The 21,912-nt window shown below is 37.5% G+C and overlaps 6 protein-coding genes and 1 long non-coding RNA gene across 7 annotated transcripts in view; 6 read left to right on the top strand and 1 right to left on the bottom strand.

Annotated features, from left to right (window-relative positions):
- The window catches only part of LOC109128111, a 7,163-nt gene extending 6,027 nt beyond the window's left edge, over window positions 1-1,136 (bottom strand). The window contains exons 1-2 of the long non-coding RNA XR_002034570.1: window positions 968-1,136; window positions 425-782 (exon numbers count right to left, since the gene is read on the bottom strand). This is a non-coding gene — a long non-coding RNA (uncharacterized LOC109128111). The remainder of the gene's footprint in view (window positions 1-424; window positions 783-967) is intronic.
- LOC104730846 (ABC transporter G family member 4-like) lies at window positions 1,335-3,113 on the top strand. The gene is given in 1 exon segment (XM_010450080.1): window positions 1,335-3,113. A coding segment is annotated over 1 exon segment (1,734 nt). The 5' UTR covers window positions 1,335-1,379.
- Window positions 5,532-6,985, top strand: LOC104730847 (40S ribosomal protein S10-1). The gene is made up of 5 exons (XM_010450081.2): window positions 5,532-5,629; window positions 5,738-5,786; window positions 6,096-6,375; window positions 6,469-6,595; window positions 6,721-6,985. Exons 1-5 carry the CDS (start codon window positions 5,627-5,629, stop codon window positions 6,802-6,804), a joined length of 543 nt encoding a protein of 180 aa, XP_010448383.1. The 5' UTR covers window positions 5,532-5,626; the 3' UTR covers window positions 6,805-6,985.
- On the top strand, window positions 7,493-11,693 carry LOC104730848 (putative rRNA methyltransferase). Its single transcript, XM_010450082.2, has 12 exons — window positions 7,493-8,056; window positions 8,156-8,203; window positions 8,297-8,455; window positions 8,538-8,584; window positions 8,661-8,817; window positions 8,920-8,981; window positions 9,266-9,455; window positions 9,573-9,662; window positions 9,867-10,006; window positions 10,113-10,230; window positions 10,310-11,298; window positions 11,553-11,693. The coding sequence occupies exons 1-11, from the start codon at window positions 7,583-7,585 to the stop codon at window positions 11,279-11,281; spliced, it is 2,457 nt and encodes an 818-aa protein (XP_010448384.1). The 5' UTR covers window positions 7,493-7,582; the 3' UTR covers window positions 11,282-11,298; window positions 11,553-11,693.
- Window positions 12,269-14,846, top strand: LOC104730849 (glutaminyl-peptide cyclotransferase). Its single transcript, XM_010450083.1, has 11 exons — window positions 12,269-12,621; window positions 12,719-12,775; window positions 12,905-12,940; window positions 13,036-13,100; window positions 13,263-13,326; window positions 13,659-13,776; window positions 13,861-13,958; window positions 14,184-14,254; window positions 14,328-14,355; window positions 14,454-14,508; window positions 14,600-14,846. Exons 1-11 carry the CDS (start codon window positions 12,358-12,360, stop codon window positions 14,692-14,694), a joined length of 951 nt encoding a protein of 316 aa, XP_010448385.1. The 5' UTR covers window positions 12,269-12,357; the 3' UTR covers window positions 14,695-14,846.
- On the top strand, window positions 15,908-18,116 carry LOC104730850 (beta-carotene 3-hydroxylase 1, chloroplastic). The gene is made up of 7 exons (XM_010450084.2): window positions 15,908-16,429; window positions 16,529-16,588; window positions 16,672-16,743; window positions 16,834-16,968; window positions 17,426-17,551; window positions 17,723-17,779; window positions 17,879-18,116. The coding sequence occupies exons 1-7, from the start codon at window positions 16,046-16,048 to the stop codon at window positions 17,975-17,977; spliced, it is 933 nt and encodes a 310-aa protein (XP_010448386.1). The 5' UTR covers window positions 15,908-16,045; the 3' UTR covers window positions 17,978-18,116.
- LOC104730852 lies at window positions 19,716-21,905 on the top strand. The gene is made up of 2 exons (XM_010450085.2): window positions 19,716-20,273; window positions 20,811-21,905. The coding sequence occupies exon 2, from the start codon at window positions 21,060-21,062 to the stop codon at window positions 21,624-21,626; it is 567 nt and encodes a 188-aa protein (XP_010448387.1). The 5' UTR covers window positions 19,716-20,273; window positions 20,811-21,059; the 3' UTR covers window positions 21,627-21,905.

Genomic DNA, 21,912 nt, shown 5'->3' on the forward strand with positions numbered 1-21,912 from the left:
ATCGTCTTTATTTTGATTCTCCAGAAATCATAATTTTCTTCATCAAATATCGGAATTACTTGATGAGATGTCGTCTCCATCTTCTCTGTTTCGTTGCTTGAACTTTTTACTTGAATAGGCCCTTGAATCAGTAGGGCTCTGATACCATGTTAGAAGCAACAGCTTCTTCTTCTTTCACAGAACAGAGCAAGTGTTTACTTTGTTGTTCTGTTTTGCTGTTTTGTAAAGAACAAATCAGAGTAACAGAAACAGACCTTTTTATTGATAAAAACTTGTGTGTTTACGTCATAGTTTCGATGCTTTAAATAGATAAACAACAAACGCAAATACTTGTGACGTTTAGACAATACGACATCATCGAAACATCACGACTCTTAACTAATAATTAACTTAATACATTACAAACTCAATTATCCATTAACACCTTGCGGTAGCACCTGCTGCATTATCCCTAACAGCAAGGTATCTGGTTGTGAAAGACATATTGATATAGCAATCTACTGTCCATCTTATCCACAGAACTACTGATCCCAGGTTAGTAGCATATATAATATACAAACCATTACCGGAATTCGTAGGAAGCCTGAAATGAAAAATGTCGTCGAAAAGGAAAAAAGTAGAACATCCATAGCAAATAAAAATAGAGCTGGCATAAAATAAAAAGGCTTGCCCGTATTGTGATTGTGAAGCATCAAATAGCAATGATAATAAAGGTAACATGAACACAAGGAGCACTATATATCGAACAAAAGAGATCCACCTTCCAGTTTAACATCCTTGCTCTGCAGAGTAGAAAAAACCAAAAAAAATCTCAATGGAAAGTAACAACTACCAAGGCTTGAACCGTTTTTTTTAACCTGATAAAAAGAGTTATTGGTCTCATGATATGTCTCAAATCTAAATGATGCAATTTTCAAAGCACAATAACTATATTCACAAGTTCACAAGACTTAAGAAAAGACTTAACCAGACTTGAGGCAAGACTTCAGCAGATTTTACCAGACTTAAGGAAAGACTTCACCAAATTTGGCGCAAGAGCACAAGGAAAGACTTAACCACCAGATTGGCGTAAGAGTTCACAAGACTTCTATATTCCTAATCATCACCATCTCATCGCTGTTATATCACAGATTATATCACCGATTAGGCGATTACACATATAGTCGATAAGTTCTATGTAACGCTAAAACCAAAATGATAGAAAAGACAAAATAACGCACCAAAAGGTCAAAAAAAACAAACAAAACAAAAAAAAAAAGACTAAGAAAATGTCAGTTTCCATTGGAAAATACAAAACATTCCAAACTCAAGCATCCATAAATTCTCTTTACAACACTCACTTCCCTTCTCCATCCAACCTTTAAACCTCTCTTTCCAAGATGGAGTCATATACTTTAGCCACCTCTTCCATTTCCTACGCCAAACCCCTTTCACCCTACTTCCTCACGGCGGAGCAACCTTCTTACATCCTCCGAAACATCAGTCTCACTTCTCATCCTTCCCAAATCCTCGCCATTGTTGGCCCTAGCGGCGCCGGAAAATCAACTCTTCTCGACATCCTGGCCGCAAGAACCTCTCCCACCTCAGGATCAATCCTCCTCAACTCCGTCCCTATTAACCCTTCTTCTTACCGGAAAATATCTTCCTACGTTCCTCAACACGACGCCTTCTTCCCTCTTCTCACCGTCTCCGAGACCTTCACTTTCTCGGCCTCCCTCTTGCTACCAAAAGACCCATTAAAAGTCTCCAATGCCGTTGCTTCTCTCCTCAGAGAACTAAACCTAACACATCTTGCACATACAAGACTTGGTCAAGGCTTGTCCGGTGGTGAACGCAGGAGGGTTTCGATTGGTCTAAGTCTTCTTCACGATCCAGAATTTTTACTCCTCGACGAACCCACCTCGGGTTTAGACAGCAAATCTGCTTCCGATGTCGTTCAAATTCTCAAGTCTATTGCTACGTCGAGACAACGGATCGTGATCTTGTCCATACACCAACCTAGTTTCAAGATCCTGTCTCTCATCGATCGCGTATTACTTCTTTCCAAAGGAACCGTTGTATACCATGGAAGGCTTGACTCACTTGAAGCTTTCTTGCTCTCCAAGGGATTCACGGTTCCTCCTCAGCTGAATTCTCTTGAGTACGCTGTGGAGATACTTCAGAGCCTCCAAGATCCATACGAAAACGCCAGCATTGCTCTCCCAGACCATTTCCCTGAGAGTAAAAAACAGAACACAAAACATAGCATTGTTCGATATAAAAGCTCGAGACTTACCGAAATAAGCCTTCTTTCTAGAAGGTTTTGGAAGATCATATACCGTACGAGACAGTTGCTTCTAACCAACATCTTAGAAGCTCTTGTAGTCGGTCTTGTCTTAGGCACTATCTACCTTAATATTGGAACCGGCAAAGAAGGAATCCAAAAGCGATTCGGCCTTTTCGCATTCACCCTCACGTTCCTCCTCTCTTCGACTACCCAAACCCTTCCAATATTCATTGATGAGCGACCAATTCTTCTCCGAGAAACCTCGAGCGGACTCTACAGACTCTCCTCTCACATACTTGCAACCACCTTGGCTTTCTTGCCCTACTTGCTCCTCATCGCAGTCATCTACTCTGTCTCACTCTATTTTCTTGTAGGTCTCTGCCCGTCATGGCAAGCTTTCGCCTACTTTGTGCTCGTTATCTGGATCATTGTCCTAATGGCAAACTCTTTTGTGCTTTTCTTGAGCTCCCTTGCGCCTAACTACATTGCTGGAACATCTTTAGTGACCATTCTTCTGGCGGCATTCTTCTTGTTCTCTGGTTACTTTATCTCTAAAGAGAGTCTTCCCAAGTATTGGCTCTTCATGTATTTTTTCTCGATGTATAAGTATGCATTGGACGCACTTCTGATAAATGAATACTCGTGTCTGGTCAACAAGTGCCCAGTCTGGTTTTAGGAAGCTCCTGAGAAAAGCTGCATAGTTACTGGCGGTGACGTGTTAGACAAGAAAGGGCTTCATGAGAGACAGAGGTGGTTTAATGTTTATGTATTGTTAGGGTTCTTCGTACTCTATCGTGTTCTGTGTTTTCTTGTTTTACTCAAAAGGGTTTCTGGTTCCAAGAGATAATTTTTTATTTTCATTTTTTTGCTTAAATTTGTAATTTTGTATAAGTGATTTTCTTGTTCCTTCAGATTTCATGGTATATATTACACAAACTCTTTTGTACTTCATAAGGACAATTATGAATACTGTTTTACTCGATATCCAATGAGCTTCACATAATGTCACGAGAAAACCAATATATCTATTTGATGTGACCATCTAGCCTAGTATGATTGACTGAATCAATTAAATAATGACTCTCGATCAGAGACAGAGAGAAGGGTTACGGTTAACGTAATATAGAGAATCAATTGGAATAAGGGACAGGAGGAGCCATGTTCGTGTGATTTGTAGGTTGGACAAAATATGAGGAGATATATTAGGAGATCTTGGAGATTACGAGATTACGAGATCGAGTTAAATGGAAAGTTAATATTTGTGTAATATTCTTCTATTGTTAAATAAGTATATTTACCATTATTGAATATCTAAATAATTTGTTAAACAAGTTGTATCTCTTATATAAATATAAGCATAAAGGTTAATGAATAAAATGAGAAAAACTATTCTACTACTAAGGTTTCCTCCAAATTTATCATGGTATCAGAGCCAAGATCCATTTTGATGTGGTTTATGGTTCCGTTACGTTAGCTTCAGCAAAAGAAAAAAAAAAAATTGTGTTTCGTCTCTTCTTTTATTTTGACCTTCCTCCATCGCTTCTTCTTTTAACGTTGGAGTCTTTCTTTCTTTTTTTTGTTCTAATTGTGAGTTGGTGATGAGATTTTATCCAATCTCCATGGACTATTTAAAAAAAAAAAAAAAAAATCTGGAATTTTGTTTTCACACACACACGTGAGTGTGTTGTCTTGTGTGGCCATGATGTGGCTGGTGGTGGTGACTATGAATATTAGCCAAGACGTATGGTGGTGTTCGGCCTGTTGGCCAAGTGAAAAAAAAAAAAAAAGAAAAAGAATGGTGTTTGTCTCTTGTATAAGAGATTTGGGCATAATAGCATGTGCTACTTTACCTATCGTCATGTGGTTTCTTTGTTTTACTTCGATAGAGCCACGACGATGACTTTGACTTCGACGGATAAGATGCTGATCCGGCGATGATGAATTCAAATTCGACCATGACTACACAAGTTTCTTCATGAACAAGAAGTTCGAAGAACAATCCAAACTTGTGATTTTAAATCGATGGAGATTGACTCTATGACTGAGTATAAATGCCACGAAGATGACTTTACGGCCGAGTATAAACGCCGATGACCTTACGACCGGGTATAAACTTCGATGATGATTTTGAAGACTTGTCCAATCTCATACGTGTTACCACGTATGAGCTTGCGGGAGGGTATTAGGAGATCTTGGAGATTACGAGATCGAGTTAAATGGAAAGTTAATATTTGTGTAATATTTTTCTATTGTTAAATAAGTATATTTACCATTATTGAATATGTAAATAATTTGTTAAACAAGTTGTATCTCTTATATAAATATAAGCATAAAGGTTAATGAATAAAATGAGAGAAACTATTCTACTACTAAGGTTTCCTCCAAATTTATCAAGATATGTCACGGGAAACCACATCTACTCTAAGAAACAACAATAGTTTATATGCCTTTTGTTGTAAAAGTACAGTATGTACAAATTTAAACAAAAGGGTCTATTATAAAATTTCAGTTGTGATTTGGATTCAAGATGTTGAGAGCACCAATTAGCTATTTTGTAGTATTAGTCTAGTACCATTTTTCTATTTTAGTAGCCGTGTCTTTAAGCGATGTTAGATGATTTCATCTATTACTGTTGCAGATCCTAGACTTTTTACTTTGGGACCATCAATTCATGCGTTTGGTTGTCCAAAACAAACACTGAGCTACTTTTTTAATACTCAGTCACAATGTTAAAAGTTTAAAAGGTTTTGGTTAACAAGTTAGGATTCATGATGTTGACAAAAATTAAAGTAGAATTGTGGTCAAGTTGATATACAAAAATGCTACTTCTCGTTTGTATTTTCATGAGTTCACGGACATGCAACCTCATTGGTCGCCCGTGAGCATTTTTGTTTAACATAACAATTTTTTTGTCCCGACCAACCTGTCTTCCTGACTCAGTCACAAGTTCACAACTCGGATTCTTTTTCCTTTTTTATTCGCCTAACTTCAAAGGTTTACACACAAAAAAAAAGTCATATGTATATGAATATCATGATTCAATCTTGGAGTTTTGGGATTCAAATCAAGAATAGAATATAACATGTAATGTCATCATTATTTTTCTTCACAATATCCTATTTAAACAGTGAGTCAGAGAAATCTAATTTGGAACCGGTTATCTAACAAACCGGACCAAATAAAAGGCTAGCCTTTCAGCAAACAGTTATTTTACAACTATCGGCCCAATAAAAGCCCAAGTACGTAATATATAATATTAATAGTCTTTTTATCCACACAAAACCCTAATTTCTCCCTCTTTGCTCAAGCTCTCACAGTGCCTCTTTGCAGTCGAAAGCTAGGTCAACCAAACAAGACGATATGGTATAGTCTCTCTCTGCTTCTCTTATCTTTTCACATTCTCACCTAACTTAATGGAAGGATTTAATCCTAGTATATTAATATTGTGATCTTGTTCGTCCTGTTTATCAGATTATCTCAGAGAACAACCGCAGAGAGATCTGCAAGTACCTTTTCAAAGGTTTGTGAGCAAATGCATTTTTTCATTTCTTTCAATATTTCAGCTTTCTTGATCGAGGTAGTAACATTTTATTAGGGTTTTAGCGAACCGCAGCTTGTAGTTAGATTGAATAGGGGTTTATGCTTGCTTTCAGCTCTGTTAGGCTCACGAATTGAAAACTAGTGCTTTCTTAAGGTTCAGAGTAATTAAAATGCTGGGTCTTATGTAGCTTTCAGGGTTTGTTCAAAAGTTTGAAACTTGAAGATTATTATATGACTGTTGAGTGATTTATATAACTGTTTAGTGATCATATCTTGTTGGGTTTTGCAGAAGGAGTATGCTTTGCGAAGAAGGATTTCAATCTCCCAAAGCATCCGTTGATTGATGTACCCAACTTGCAAGTGATCAAGCTCATGCAGAGTTTCAAATCCAAGGAGTACGTCAGGGAGACATTTGCCTGGATGCATTATTATTGGTTTCTGACCAATGAAGGGATTGAGTTCTTGAGAACTTATCTTAACCTTCCTTCTGATGTTGTTCCTGCTACTTTGAAGAAGTCTGCTAAGCCCCTTGGCCGTCCCTTTGGTGGCCCACCTGGTGATCGCCCAAGGTTAGTTTACTCGAATGTTTCGTCTTAAATCCATTGACCTGTCCGGTCTGAGGAGTTGTCTGATTCTGATATGGGTTTGGGTATTTGTTTCAGAGGACCTCCTCGTGATGGAGACCGTCCCAAATATGGTGACCGTGAGGGATACCGTGGAGGCCCACGAGGTGGTGACATTGGTGGTGAAAAGGCTGGAGCCCCAGCTGGTTTCCAGCCGAGTTTCCAAGTAAATTTCCCACTTTACCATCACTTCTAGTGTACTGAGCCTAGAAGCTTTTTAGCTCAAGTCTTTTTAGGTAGTTGATCAAGAGATTTGTCTAACCGTCGGTTGTGAATTGCTTGTGTTGGCAGGGAGGTGGTGGTAGGCCTGGTTTCGGCCGTGGTGCAGGCGGCGGTTACAGTGCAGCAGCACCATCTGGTTCAGGGTTACCTTGAAAAATTTGTTGTTATCATACGACGATTGAAGGACAGTTTTGCTTTTTTTTGTTCTAGTTTTGTTTGTGTAATGCAAATCCAGAATTTATAATCTATCAATTACTCTCAGTCTCACTTTGGTTTAAACGAACAAATCCTGTAGTTTCAGGATTAGTGTCAAAATGCCAGTTTCTTACTCTGATCTGTCATGGAAAATGGTGTCTACTGTCTTGTTCAATGAGTAGTAGTAAACACTAAACAGCTTTGCTTATTATGATCAAGAAGTAAAGTACGACTAAATCTGTCTTCTATAGACTATATGAACTATTGTCGTCCTAATTTATACAGAATCGATTCAATGTTGTTCAAAGATAAAAAGACAATGATGTAAAATTTATCACTCACAGACTCTTTTCTTTAACAACTAACATCTACTACCACCATCTTATTGTCTTGTTGAAGATATGTCTAATCCAACTTAGTCTAGTAAGATGTCGGACGGACCTGATGTCTTCCAAAAATGCAAAAACCAATCGCACTTGGTATCGTCGGATTTGTCTGTGTGTTGTGTTGGCTTCCAATTTTTTGGTTTTTAAAAGGCCGTTTTAGAGGCCCATAAGAAGAAATAGGTTAAAGGGCCTATCCGATAGAAATTGAAGGCCTCTATGTGAGCCAAAGGCCGGTCGGCGGAGTAAACCCTAAACCCTAGCATCTCCTCCTCTATTGCTTTTATCTCTCTACCTCTCTCTCTCTGTCTCCGTGTTAGAGAACCAGAACAAAGCCGTAGCAAAATCTCACCATGGGTAAGGTCAAAGGAAAGCATCGTTTGGATAAGTACTATCGTCTCGCAAAGGAGCGTGGATTCCGTTCTCGAGCTTCTTACAAGCTTCTCCAGATCGATGCAAAGTACTCATTTCTCCACTCTTCCAGAGGCGTTCTCGATCTCTGCGCCGCCCCCGGTGGTTGGATGCAAGTCGCCATCGAGAAAGTTCCCGTCGGCAGCCTTGTTCTCGGAATCGATCTTGTTCCGATCATCCCGGTGCGTGGATGTATTGCTATCCAGCAGGATATCACACGAACTGAGTGTAGATCGAAGATTAAGCAAGTGATGGAACAGCATGGTGTTAGGGCTTTTGATCTTGTTCTTCATGATGGGTCTCCTAATGTTGGTGGTGCTTGGGCTCAAGAAGCTATGAGTCAGAATGCTTTGGTTATTGATTCTGTTAAATTAGCCACTCAGTTCTTAGCTAAAAAAGGGAATTTAATCACTAAGGTATGCTTCTGAAATATATATATATATATATATATATATATACTTTCGGATTGCTAACATAAAAGTTTATTAATTATTGTCTTCTGTTCTGCTTCTTAGGTTTTCAGGTCTCGAGATTACAACTCTGTTTACTACTGTCTTAAACGGGTACTGTTTTGTTTTGTTGTTACTCTGAATATTATTTCATATGGATGAGTGTTTCTCGGGTTTTTTTTTATTGGTATTTTTTGTTTGTTGCAGCTATTTGAAAAGGTTGACGTGTTTAAGCCGCCAGCTAGTCGTTCAGCATCTGCAGAAACATATCTTGTGGGTTCGAATTACCTAGCCCCTGCCAATATTGATCCCCGTCTTCTTGATTATAGACATCTCTTTAAGGAGACAGCAGAGCCCACGACAATGGTGATCATTACGTCTTATATGGTGTTTGGAGCTGTTTCTGCAACTCTCCCAATTTCCCTGAACTTGTGTGTTGTGTTTGTAGGTGGTGGATGTGCTTGGAGGATCAAAACAGAAGAGAAGACGTGATGGGTAGGCAACATCCACTATCTTTTATCTATTATTTGTTGGAATATATGAACTTTTATTAACTGGAAGTTATATACAGGTATAAAGATGGAGAGTCCATTTTGAGAAGTGTTGCATCTGCTGCTGATTTCATTTGGTCCGAAAGTCCTCTTGAGGTTCTTGGCACGGTTACTTGTATATCCTTTGATGATCAAGCCTCTCTACCTTTAAAGGAACATGATTTGACTACAGAGGAGGTACCATTTCTACATATTTTACTAGTCGAGGTATTTATGACCTCCACACGCTGGTTTCTTTTCCTTTTTTTCAGATTAAAATTCTACTTTTCCTTTCTCCAGGTTAAAATTCTATGTGACGATCTTCCTGTTTTGGGGAAGAATGACTTCAAGCATCTCTTAAAGTAAGAACTGCGTCATCATGAACCTTTTTATACTATGAAGTCTCACTTGATACAGCTTTGCTTAAAATGAATTTAGCTATTGTAGAATCACTTAGCTCTATATGGGTTGGGTGAAGAACAGTTTTCCCTAGCACTTAGCTCTATGAACAGTTTTTACCTATGCTGTTCTGAGAAAAATCTTTGCGTGCTCAACCAGATGTAGCATTGTGTGAAATGGATGTTAGGGGTTGTGTTGAGATAAATTATATTAGTTGCTAAATGGTCATACTCCCTTGGTCTTGTAGATGGCGTATGCAAATCAGGAAAGCTCTGACTCCTGAAAAAAAGGAAGTCGCTAAAACGGAGCCTGATGTGGGAAAGGAAGATGAGGAAAATGATGATGATAAACTACTCAATGAATTGGAAGAGCTGACAAACACAGTTGACCGCAAGAAGAAACAAGCAAAGAAGATTCTTGCCAAACGAAGGGCTAAGGTTATTTTAACCTTTTGATAGTAAACTGTCAAGTCTTTATGTCTTAAGTCAGTGGCCTTAGTGATGGATCTCTTTGACCTTATAATTCCTTTACTAAATTCAATATGATTTTGCCAGGATAAGACGCGGAAGGCGACTAATCCGCAGATGGATGTACTTGAAGATGGTTTTGTCGACCATGACTTGTTCTCTCTTTCTGCTATCAAGGTACTTCATTTTTGTATCCGATCTTTCCAACGAATTTTGTTTGTTATGACGGCATTCGAAGGAAGCCTTTATTCCTGTTTGACAGGTTGAAGAGCATACTCTTTTTCACCACATCTTATCATTTAATTGTTTGGTTTGAACATATGCTGGTTCCATTCTGAATGAGATTGTAAAGATAAAGATTTTCATTTATTTTGTTTCCAGGGAAAGAAAGATCTAATGGCAGTTGACAATGACGAAGATGATAATGGCAATGCCGTTGACAGTGAGAACGAAGACGGTGGTGAGGTAGCTTCAGATGACTCCAAAGATAGTGACTTAGATTCCGATGAAGAACGTCAGAAGTAAGGCCACTTTCTGTAGACTATATAGTTAGTACTGTTTCGAGAACTTCATACATTGCTCAAGTTTGTGCAGTTACTTTATCTTATAGTCTTTTTAACATTACAGATATTCTGAACAAATGGAAGAGATTTTTGATGAGGCATATGAGCGGTATATGGTGAAGAAAGAAGGAAGCGCAAAGCAAAGGAAGCGAGCTAGGCAGGCTCATGCTGAAAAGCTGGAGGTATTATCATTCCTTACCCCAAATTTGTTGGATGGAACAGAGTTTTGGAACTAGAAATTTTTTCGTTTTGGCTTTGCAGGACGGTGATGGAGATGAAGAAATGAAAATCGATTACGATTCAGATCTGAATGAAGAAAAGGATGAGGCAAACCCTCTTATGGTACCACTTGATGATGGAGAGACCCAAACAAAGGAGGAAATATCCAACCAGTGGTTCAGTCAGGATATATTTGCAGAAGCCGTGGAAGAAGGAGACTTGACAAAAGATGATGGGGAAGACGAAACACGATTTGAGAAAAAGAGCAAAGATCTGCCTAAAGCTGACAAGCCAAAGAAGAAGGCGTCAAAAGAAAGCGTGTTGTCTGATCAGAGCTTGCCCAATAGCATTAAGAAGGAAAACGATTTTGAGGTAGTCCCTACAGCAGCCACAGATTCAGACTCAGATTCATCCTCTGAAGATGATATTCATACAAAGGCTGAGATACTGGCATGTGCCAAGAAAATGCTAAGGAAGAAGCAGAGAGAACAGATGCTTGATGATGCGTATAACAAATACATGTTTGATGATGAAGGTTTACCCAAATGGTTTTTGGACGACGAGAAGCAGCACAGACAACCGATGAAACCCGTTACGAAAGAAGAAGTTAATGCAATGAAAGCTCAGTTCAAAGAGATTAACGCTCGTCCAGCCAAGAAGGTGGTGGAGGCCAAGGCAAGAAAGAAGCGAGCTGCTCAGAAAAGACTGGAGAAAGTGAGGAAGAAGGCAAACACGATTTCAGAGACGCCGGATATAGCAGACCGGTCAAAGGACAAGATGATAGACAAGCTGTACAAGAAAGCAGCAGAGCCAAGGAAGCCTAGGAAAGAACTGGTTGTGTCTAAGAAAGGAGTTGGGGTTAAGGTTGGAAAGGGACAGAAGAGAGTGGATAGGAGGATGAAGAGTGATGCTAGGAAGCGTGGGGGAGGCAAACCCGGTAGAAACGGGCAGAAGGGCAAACCGGGTAAAGGAAAAAGACCGGCTGGTAAACCACGTGGGAAGAAACCCGGTTAATGCCCCTCGATGTTTGACTGAGGCGAAAACGGTTAAGTTTTGTTCCGTATTTTAATTAAGTTTTTGGCCATTCTTGACATCTGGATTTTTTTTTCTTTTAATCATAATTTATGTTTATCATGTCCTAAGTTTAACTTAGTGGATCTATTTATCTTGTTCCAAACCTTTTAAAATTGCCATAAACCAACAAAATCAGCAATTATTATTATGATAATCTTGCTTTCTTAAGAAGTAATAACAAAAATTAGTCAATGACATAAAAGATAATTANATGACGCGAAAAAGATTGAAAGTTTTTGTTCCTTATTTAATTTTAAGTTTTTGGCAATTCTTGACATCAGGATTTTTGTTCTTTAATCATAATTTATGTTTGTCATGTCCTAAGTTAAAACTTAGTGCATCTATCTATCTTGTTCCAAACCCTTTAAATCATAATTTTCATCTTTCAATGTACAAAAAAAAATCAACAATCCTACGATATCAAAAATAAAAAAAATCTAGAAAAGTAAAAAAAAAATCTATTCAAATCAAAACTAATTTGTACTTGAAAAAAAAAATTAACAGCTAAGATTTTTTAAAATATAGATTAGTATTAGTTAAAAAAAATTATTTTCTCTCTCTCTAATAAAATTATGGACGAAAATTACTAAACCAATCAGAATTTTAATTAAGATTTTATATCTAAGTAGACAATAAAATTACTTTTAGTAACTAAATTTCGAAAGTTTTATTAAGATTTCAAATTATGATTTTACTATCATCTTTTTTTTTTTATTTTTTTTTATTTCAAAAGAAATATAATAATAGTTTTTTTTATTATATTATAATTTTATTTTAAAATGGTGAAACACGGGATATCTTTTAGGTAGTCAATTATTCAAGAATATCAAGAAGTAATTAGTTTGGGATTTTCATATTTACAAAGCAGTTTTATCATAAAAAAGGTAATTTAATAACACAAATTAGTCAATGACATATAATTACGTTACCAAAAAAAAAAACGGTCAGAGCGACAAATCAAAGGTAACAAATCTGACAGACGGCAGTTTTTCAACGACGACGGCGGATGAAGTTTAATGGCGACCACAAGATCGCTTTATAAGAGACAAACGAAGCGATCGATGATTCAGTCTCTTCCTGCTTCTCGCAGATTCATTTCCAGGAAGAGGATCGCTATAATGATGGTTCCTCTCGCTCTCTTCTCCGGACTCGTTTTCTTATTCTTTATGCCATTTAACAGTTGGGGTCAACAACCATCTGGCTCGCTGGATCTCTCTCATAGGATCCATGAAATCGAAGTAGTTGCTGAGTTTCCTCATGACCCTGACGCGTTTACTCAGGTTTATTTGTGTTCTCCCTTGAATTGAGTTGTCAACGAGCTGATGAGTGTGAGTAAAATAATAACGTTTGAAATTTCTTGTTGTGGCTCCGCGGCAGGGTCTTCTTTATGCGGGAAACGATACTCTCTTTGAATCGACTGGTTTATACGGGAAGGTGATTGATTCGCCTTTGCATTATCTTAACTCTTAGGATTTTCTATTTAAGATCATTTCTCTATTTTTGCTGACAATGGGATGCTCGAGTTCTTGATCCATTCTGTGTTTTTTTTTTGTGCCGTTACAGTCGTCAGTGAGGAAAGTGTCTCTACGAACAGGAAAGGTATGGTTGAATTGCAATTGAGAATGCAATTATTTGAAGTGCTAGATTTTTGATTTTTTGTTGAAATTTTAGTTTTGTTTCCTCCCTTTGTGTAGGTTGAAGTTCTTGAGAAGATGAAAGATTCATACTTTGGAGAGGGTTTAACACTCCTTGGTGAAAAGTGGGTCTTATCTTTCATGAAACTAGTTTTGTAATTCTGAACCAAGAGTTTTCTGCTGCTTGTTGGTTCTTGTTCTGTTTTTTAGGATCTTGTTGTCTTACATGGATATCATTTGAAGAGTTAAGAGAGTGTTCTGATTCACTGATCCATTATCTGTTGTAGGCTCTTTCAAGTCGCATGGTTGACCAACACTGGTTTCACGTATGACCTTCGCAACTTAAGAAAAGTTTGTACTGGTCTTATCCTTCTCATACTCTTTTTGTTTGCTTAGTTTGGGTTTCTAGCTATTAGTTAATCATCATGGTCAAGCAACTCGTATAAGTCAACCTGCTTGCTATAATTTAGTAGACTTTTTCCAGCTTGTTTTGTTTCTGGAAATTAGAGGAAAGATCTCTGTCATAGGCTGGAGATGAGGATTCATGTCTAGTGACTGAGTTTCTTATTTCTATCTTCCTTTGTTGTGGTGTTGTAGTTATTACCATGTGTCCACTCATTACCACTTCATGATGGACTGGTATCTCCATACTATGTTATGTTAAGCATGTGATCTCACTGTAGGTAAAACCTTTTAGACATCATATGAAAGATGGATGGGGACTGGCTACCGATGGAGAAGTGTTGTTTGGAAGTGATGGCACTTCTACTCTATACCGGATGGACCCTCAAACAATGAAAGGTATCTCACTTATACTGATTAAGTTTTCGTTCCCTTGAGCCACATAGTAGATTTTAAGTATTTGATGCTGTCTCTTCTCTGCAGTTTCTGATAAGTTTACGGTCAGATATAATGGCCGTGAGGTACGTTACCTTAACGAACTGGAGTACATAAACAAAGAAGTTTGGGCAAACGTGTGGCAGGTATTGCAACTGTATTTGTTGTTTTGATATTTTCATTGTAACATGACATCTGAAAGAAATTATTGCTACACACATTTACAGAACATATTTAATGCAAAGTCTACTTTGACTACTAAATTGTGATACGAGGCCTGTAAATTTTCAATATGTGAAACCAAACTGGTGTCGTAATGACAAAGACTTGTTGGGTTATCATTGCGGCTGATGTGTAACTTTCTTTTGCAGTCTGATTGTATTGCTAGAATATCACCCAAGGACGGATCCCTGCTTGGATGGATACTGCTTCCAAAACTAAGGTTGTTGTTTCTCCTAACATGTTTATATATATGATAGAACACAGTTATAACACCATTGATCATCCTTCTGCAGACAAGGATTGCTGAGATCTGGACATGGGGTGAGTTGAAATCTGAAAGTTCACAAATGTTCTCTCTCTTCTTGATAAGTCATCTCCAAAAGTCTTTTTCCCTTACCTTAATCTTGTCTGCAATATAGGGTATTGATGTCTTGAACGGCATAGCATGGGACAGCGAGAAGCAACGCCTCTTTGGTAATAAAACTTGTTCTCAGTCCCTTGACCTTGATCACTCGACCTGACCTCCTAGTCATAGATTTTGAGTCTGTATCATTGTGTTATGCAGTAACGGGGAAACTGTGGCCAAAGCTGTACCAAATCAAGCTAAAACCGGCATCAGCAAAGAGCGGAAAATATCTCGAGCGCCAATGCTTGGTATGACCACAAAAAAAAAAAACATGTGGGGTTATTAGAATGTATACTGTTGTAGCGAAAGGTTAAAAGGCTAATGTACTACTACCATGTATTCATAACATTAGCATTAAGCAGAAGAGCGTAGTAACATAAGGTCCATGACCCAAGTTGCAGTGTCGTCTTGTATCCCTTCTATATAACATTTTTTGGGGTCTCAAAAAAAGAGAAAAAAAAAAAAAAATAATAAAAATTATAAGAAGAAGAAAAACCAAAAAAACAAAGATACTACGAGGATTTGTAGTAGCGAATAGTAAGATGACACGTAGAAAAAAGCCCATATGGTATCAGCCTCAGAAATGGATGTAACTTGTTGCGTTCCCTTCTTGTTTAGAAGGCCTTACCTTTTGTTTTCTTGTCTTTGAATTCTCATGTTTCACTATCGCTTTGTTTCTGTGAGTTTACGTTTATGCCATTTCGACCCACATTTTTAAGGACCAGGCCAAATATCTTAAGAATTATTTACATCATGATGTATCGAAAATTATGTCACATGCAACACACGGAACTATCACAAGTTCACAACCATGGCACAAGTCTCCACATGTAGTGATGTAGCGTCCTAAACACATCCACACTCCACAAACTGAAAAAATTTTACATTTTTGGAAAAACAAATCCAAACTAGTGTAAAAACACAGTTAACCGAACAATTGACAGTAAATCTACTAGTTTTCAACATACGTTTACGTTTTCTATTCATCTTTTACCAACAAACTAAAATAAGAAAGAAATCATATATAAAATCAAATTTATGTGATTCATACTAAAAATACTAAGCATGGTTAAGTCTTTTAACATATTTGAACTAAAAAATCTGGAAATTAAAAAAGATAACAAAAGTGTCTTTAGGTGAAATAATTATTATTTTTAGTTTCTTAAAGATGGAAATAAAAATCCAAAGAAATCCAAATTACAATATAGAAAAAAATCAATCGAATAAATAAATAAATAATAAGAAAGTAACTGAACAAATCGGTTTTAAGTAAAAGGGCAATACTGTAAATGTGCTGAAAAAGGGTTGGGTAGGGTAGGATTAGTCGATGGAAAAAATACTTGAGGGCAATTTTAGTCACACGAAACTAAACCGTCCTTCACTTGTAATTTCCTTATTTTAATAAAGAAAGAAAGGACTCGACACAAAATAATTAATTTTCGAAAAAAGCATAAAAAGAGAGCGAGAGAAGCAATTTGCCCAATTCCAAGAGAGATTTGTGGCCTCACTTGCATTTAACACCACATCTCTCTCTCTCTCTCTCTATCGCATCACCACCGAAGCACACAACACAAAAGGTCCTTCAATTCCTCTCTCTCAACTTCCATGGCGGCAGGACTCTCAACCGCCGTTACATTCAAACCACTCCTCCGCTCTTTCTCCTCCTCCTCCGATTTCCGCCTCCGCCACTCGAAATTAACTGCTTTATCCCCTCCTCTTCCGTCTCTCCGATTCAAAAGCTTCTCGGTCTGTTACGTCGTCGAAGAACGGAGACAGAGCTCTCCGATTGAGAACGACGAGCGGCCGGAGGAGAGCACGAGCTCGACAACCGCCATAGACGCCGAGTACCTGGCGTTGCGTTTGGCGGAGAAATTGGAGAGGAAGAAGTCGGAGAGGTTCACTTATCTAATCGCTGCTGTGTTGTCTAGCTTCGGTATCACTTCCATGGCTGTTATGGCTGTTTACTACAGATTCTCTTGGCAAATGGAGGTACTCCTTAAAATAAACCAAAATTCTCATTTTCCTAATTTTAGAAAATAAAAAATAAAAAATAAAAAAACTCACAATGGTTTGGTTTGCGAAAATTAGGGAGGTGAGATCTCAATGTTGGAGATGTTTGGTACATTTGCTCTCTCTGTTGGTGCTGCTGTAAGTGTGTTTTAATATCTCCGATTCATACATAAACTAGTTTTGGCTGGGATTTTTTTATTGAACTCTTTAATTGGATTCAGGTTGGTATGGAGTTTTGGGCAAGATGGGCTCATAGAGCTTTATGGCATGCTTCTCTATGGAACATGCATGAGGTGTTTGCTCTTTTTCTCTATATTTATTCTTTATCTTCAGAGAGTTTTTCCCAAACCAAACTAAATTTGATATTAATTTTGGTTCTGTAGTCACATCACAAACCAAGAGAAGGACCATTTGAGCTAAACGATGTGTTTGCTATAGTAAACGCAGTTCCTGCGATTGGTCTGCTCTCTTATGGATTCTTCAATAAAGGACTCGTTCCTGGTCTCTGCTTTGGCGCCGTAAGTCCCCTCTCTCATTGGTCTTTTACTCTTTGACTCTATATTGGTTAGTTAGTTAGCCAATTTGTTTATACTATTGTAGTATTAGTTTAAAACACTAATCAATTAGGATTAAGAGGTTTTAGTGGCTTTTTATTGATAGTTAAGGACCATTACCATAAAAGTAGGAATTTTTTTTTTAATTACTCTCTCCATTGGTGGACTGAGAGAGATCGATCGATCATACGTTAAAAACGAATTTAATTTAAACGTATCTATGTATCAGGATTTTGTGTCGCTCTCTCGTTATTTTTTTAGTATTTAAAAATAAATGAAAATGAAGTGGATACTACATGTGATGACAATTGACTATTTTGGCTGCATTAACGCTAATGACCTGTTGGCTTAATTTTGCTCTTACAAGTTGTTGTTGTTGTTGTTGTTGTTGTTGTTGTTCTTGTCTCGTCCGCGAAAACAGGGGTTAGGAATAACGGTGTTTGGAATCGCATACATGTTTGTTCACGATGGTCTGGTGCACAAGCGCTTCCCTGTAGGTCCTATAGCCGACGTCCCTTACTTACGAAAAGTCGCCGCCGCTCATCAGGTAACGTAATCCAATCCTTTCCCAAAATAGTATTCTTTAATTCATATTTTATTTCTAATTATAATAGTCTTCTCTGTTGGTACTTTGTAGTAGTAGTAGCTCACAACTAATAGAGTACTAGTACTAGATTGGTGGTAATTAATAACAGTCTCGTGTATGGTTACGTTTCAGCTACATCACACGGACAAATTCAATGGTGTACCATATGGACTGTTTCTTGGACCCATGGCAAGTTTTTCGATTTGATTTGAATCTTAATTTTCTTGTTATTGTTGTTGGCTCTTTTTTAATAATTCGATTTCATGTTTTGAATTGGTGGTGATTCAGGAACTGGAAGAAGTCGGAGGAAATGAAGAGTTAGATAAAGAGATTAGTCGGAGAATCAAATCATACAAAAAGAGCTTGGGTTCCGGGTCGAGTTCTTGACTATAAAAAAACAAGTCTTAAATCCCAATTTTTGTTTTGTCCCTCTGTCATGATCATCTATCTGAAGACGTGGTCTATGTTGATAAATCAATCATATATGCAGATTTTGATTTTAATGAAATATTTATTTTAACAGAAATTTAGCCAATAATAATAATTAGCCTTAGTGTAAGAAAAGCAATAGCTTGTGTGTATAGCTTAAAAGACCATTGTATATTATCTATCGTCTCTACATTGTTTAAATTGCTCAACTGAAACCTTATATGAAACATGACTCGCAAATCTTTTAAGTACAAAATCTTTTGCTTATTTTATAACCAGCAAATATTCATCAAGTCAAGTGCTTCTTATCTGTATCTGATAAATCCAAATGACATATACACCTAGATTGATGTTTATGGACTTTTCTTCTTCACGTAGATTAATATTTGCACTATATACGCTTACGTTCACAATATGGTCACTTCTTCGCGAGATCTCGCGGAAGTTAACGGACGCCCTAGTTGCGTGTAAGAGCATAAATCATAAATATAAAAACAAAATATAAAGATTGCAGCTAGCATTCACTTGATGTATATCAATATATCATATAGTTGAAGAGTTTGTTATGATACTACTCGTTGTACCATATAAAAACATGTTCATTTTAAAAAGAAAACTGTGAGAAACTGAGAATCCAAGTGGTTGCGACACGTACGTTGACGCCTTTTACAAAACTAACTTCTTAAATAATAGGAAAAGGATGTATGGTTTGCCATATCAAATATATTGGTACTCAAACAATATGGACGGCCTGTGGACGACTCGAATTCTATATAGAAAAGTACTTGGCGGGTGAGATCATAGATAAAAGAGAAATGACTTTTAAAGGAAAAGTTATTGAAACGTGTTTACGTGTTACGAGCCTGTCCAATATATCTCACTTCCGACTTCACTAAGTGGATACACCACAACATCTCCTCATGCGCTCACCAAATTACTAAGTGGAAGTTATTATGTGCACTCCCACGACACTATACAATTAAATCCCAAGAGATAAGGAAACAAAGACCTATTTGATTATTTCTATTGGTTTTCTTAGAGTTATCTGGAAATAATTTTTTTGTTAATTAAAAGTGCTTTGTCGCCGAAAGGCATGTGATGGTCTCACGACTCTCACCTTTGTCATCGATCTCTCTCCATCCTTTACATCTCTGTATACTCTATGAGGATGAGGTGGCGTGGAGACCTAATTAGAGAAGGACACATATAAGTGCAACAGAGAAGTCGATCATAGCTTTTCTATTTACACAAATAGGAAGTTCGGTACGCCTTTTGACGAATAAGATCGAATAATAACCGTTTATCCACTAATCAGTCCATTATTACACATTCCCTTTATTATAACTTTTCTTTGTTTTATATCATTATTGTAAAGTCATCAAGATTCATTCGTGGGCGAATGCTATCAATTGTGGCCACTCCACCAACCAAAATGACGATAATTATTTTTAACCTAACCAAAATGACGATTATGTGATTATCCCAATACGAAAAAAATATACTAGTATATAAAACTATAAAAGGTAATATAAAACTAACGCGTTTTGCAATGTCCATATCCAAATGACATATAAGGGTTAAGCTAGGTGTCCCATTTTGCTACGTGTCTTAGCCACACTTAAAGCTTAAGTCCACTCATGAGAATTAAAAAAAGCAAAAATCAATAAAAAAAAAGGAAAAACAAAAGAAAAGAAAGAGAAAAATCCAAGAATTTCCGGCGAAGTCTATCTCCGTTACATACTGAAGTAGAAGCTTTCTTTTGGGCGATGCGCTACGGCCATAACTTTAAAGAGGTGGTTTTCTATACCGACTGCTCAGACTTGGTGAAGATGGTGTCTTCTCTTTCCGATTGGCCAGCGTTCTCGGCGTACCTTGACGACATCAACACTAATAGGGAGGAATTCTCTTCTTTCTCTTTATCTTTAATTCCTAGAAATGTTAATGTAAGGACGGATTCTTTGGTACGCCAAGCGCATACATCTCCGCACCAAGTTTTGTTTGTAAACGATTTTCCTACCAATTGCCTCGTTTGAGCTGATATGTTGTTGACAAAAAAAACAAATCATTTGCCACGTGTTCTTTTCTGATTGGATGATAGATAACAAGTCGGCCAACGTTTCCTTTCCTGAACTAATCTAGTTTTCTTCTGGATCTCCAGACAGCTAAGTACAGACAGTATTATCATCTCTCTGTATTGTCCGATTAAATTGGTGGAGTTCTTTTGAGGCATCTGCTTCTATGCCATTTTGTAGAGGTATGGATCCAATTTCGTCATCATCTTTTTTTGCTCTTTGTATAATTTTCTAATCGAATTGACTTCTTTTTTTGTTTGTGAAAGTTTTTGTTTCGATTAGCTTTTCATTTGATCCTCAGATTTAATGCTTAATCATGGGTTTAAGCCTAGTTAGACGATTGAATGATGATGCACCATAAGTTTCTGAGGCAGATCTTGTCTCTGTCTTCATTCATTTAGTTAATACTCAGCCATCTTGTTTCTCTTACGCACTCTGATTTTGGTCTAACTGATGCTTCTTGTCTTATTGGCAATAACGGTTTCAATATTCATTGAAATGATCAGGCTTTTTAGCTTGTGTGATGTATCTTCTTCTATCTTGGGTTGTTGTTGAAATTAAACTGGCATGTTTTGCATATACATACAACTGTTAGCTTCTACAAGTTTAGATGCTATCTTTTTGGTTGTTGCTTTAAGATTGATGTTATGGATCATAGGCTTCTGTGTTTCTCCTTTTGCAACTTTAAGCTATTATTAATCATGTGATCGTCAATGCAGTAAAATGGGAGAGTCTACGGGGTGTGGGAAAGGAGGACTAATGATTCCAAATGACAAGTCTGCAAATTCTTATAACTTCTCCCTTCAGTTGTCTCCTGTTGTTTCTGTTTGGGATTGTGTTGTCCGCACCATGACGTATTCCTATATACCAGAGTGGTTGTATAGTCTTTGAAATCCTCTCAAGACAGCGAGTTTAGGTGCATCTATTATAGTTAGAATTATAGAGTTACAGAACTATAGCAAGCAAATATGGATCACATGGTGTGTAAGCAGCAAGTTCAGCCAGTCATTAGGAAAGTGAAGAAGAAACATGGTAAAGATGAGTTTGATCGTGTCAAACAAGCTGAAAAGAAAAAGAGACGTCTGGAGAAAGCTCTTGCTACTTCTGCAGCCATCCGGGCTGAGCTTGAGAAGAAGAAGAAAAAGAGATTGGAAGAACAACAAAGGTTAGATGAAGAAGGGGCTGCCATTGCAGAGGCTGTTGCTCTTCACGTCCTACTGGGTGAAGATTCTGATGAGTCATCTCCTCGTGTCATGCTTAGCGAGGAAAAGGGTTTCACAATGGATTTGTGTAGAGATGAAAGGACCAGCTATGCTCCTCGCCAAAGATGCGCTAGCTATGCGGTTCAAGGGATTGGGTTTGGACTAGGAGACAGTAACTGGTCAATATCATATAAGCCTTTCGTGAAGGATGTTTGGGATAACAACATGGGAACATCTGCGGATTTGATTGCTGCTCAGGCTGTTTCATCACTACAGATTTCTGAGAACGCTGATGGGAACTCTCTTGTCTTTGAAACAATGTTCCAGGGATGACAAATGCCATGATGCCATGTTCTCAGTTGTTAAGAGAACTGCTTGCTATGATAGAAGTAAGTAACTTTTTCTGTAATCTAGAAACCCTTTTTGTGTTAAAACTATTTCATGTGTATCTTTTGATGTTAGACCAGCTGAGAAGATGTTATCTTCTGCTGCTTTCTCTATCTGTAATATTTGCGTTGTAAGTTGTATACAGCATACATTTAGAATCTCTGTCACTAGCTAGATTCAATCACAAATTATGGTGTATTGAGACTAATAAAACCTTTTGATCGATATGAAT

This window comes from Camelina sativa, chromosome 12 (assembly GCF_000633955.1).
Source record: "Camelina sativa cultivar DH55 chromosome 12, Cs, whole genome shotgun sequence".
NCBI classification, from domain to species: Eukaryota; Viridiplantae; Streptophyta; class Magnoliopsida; order Brassicales; family Brassicaceae; genus Camelina; species Camelina sativa.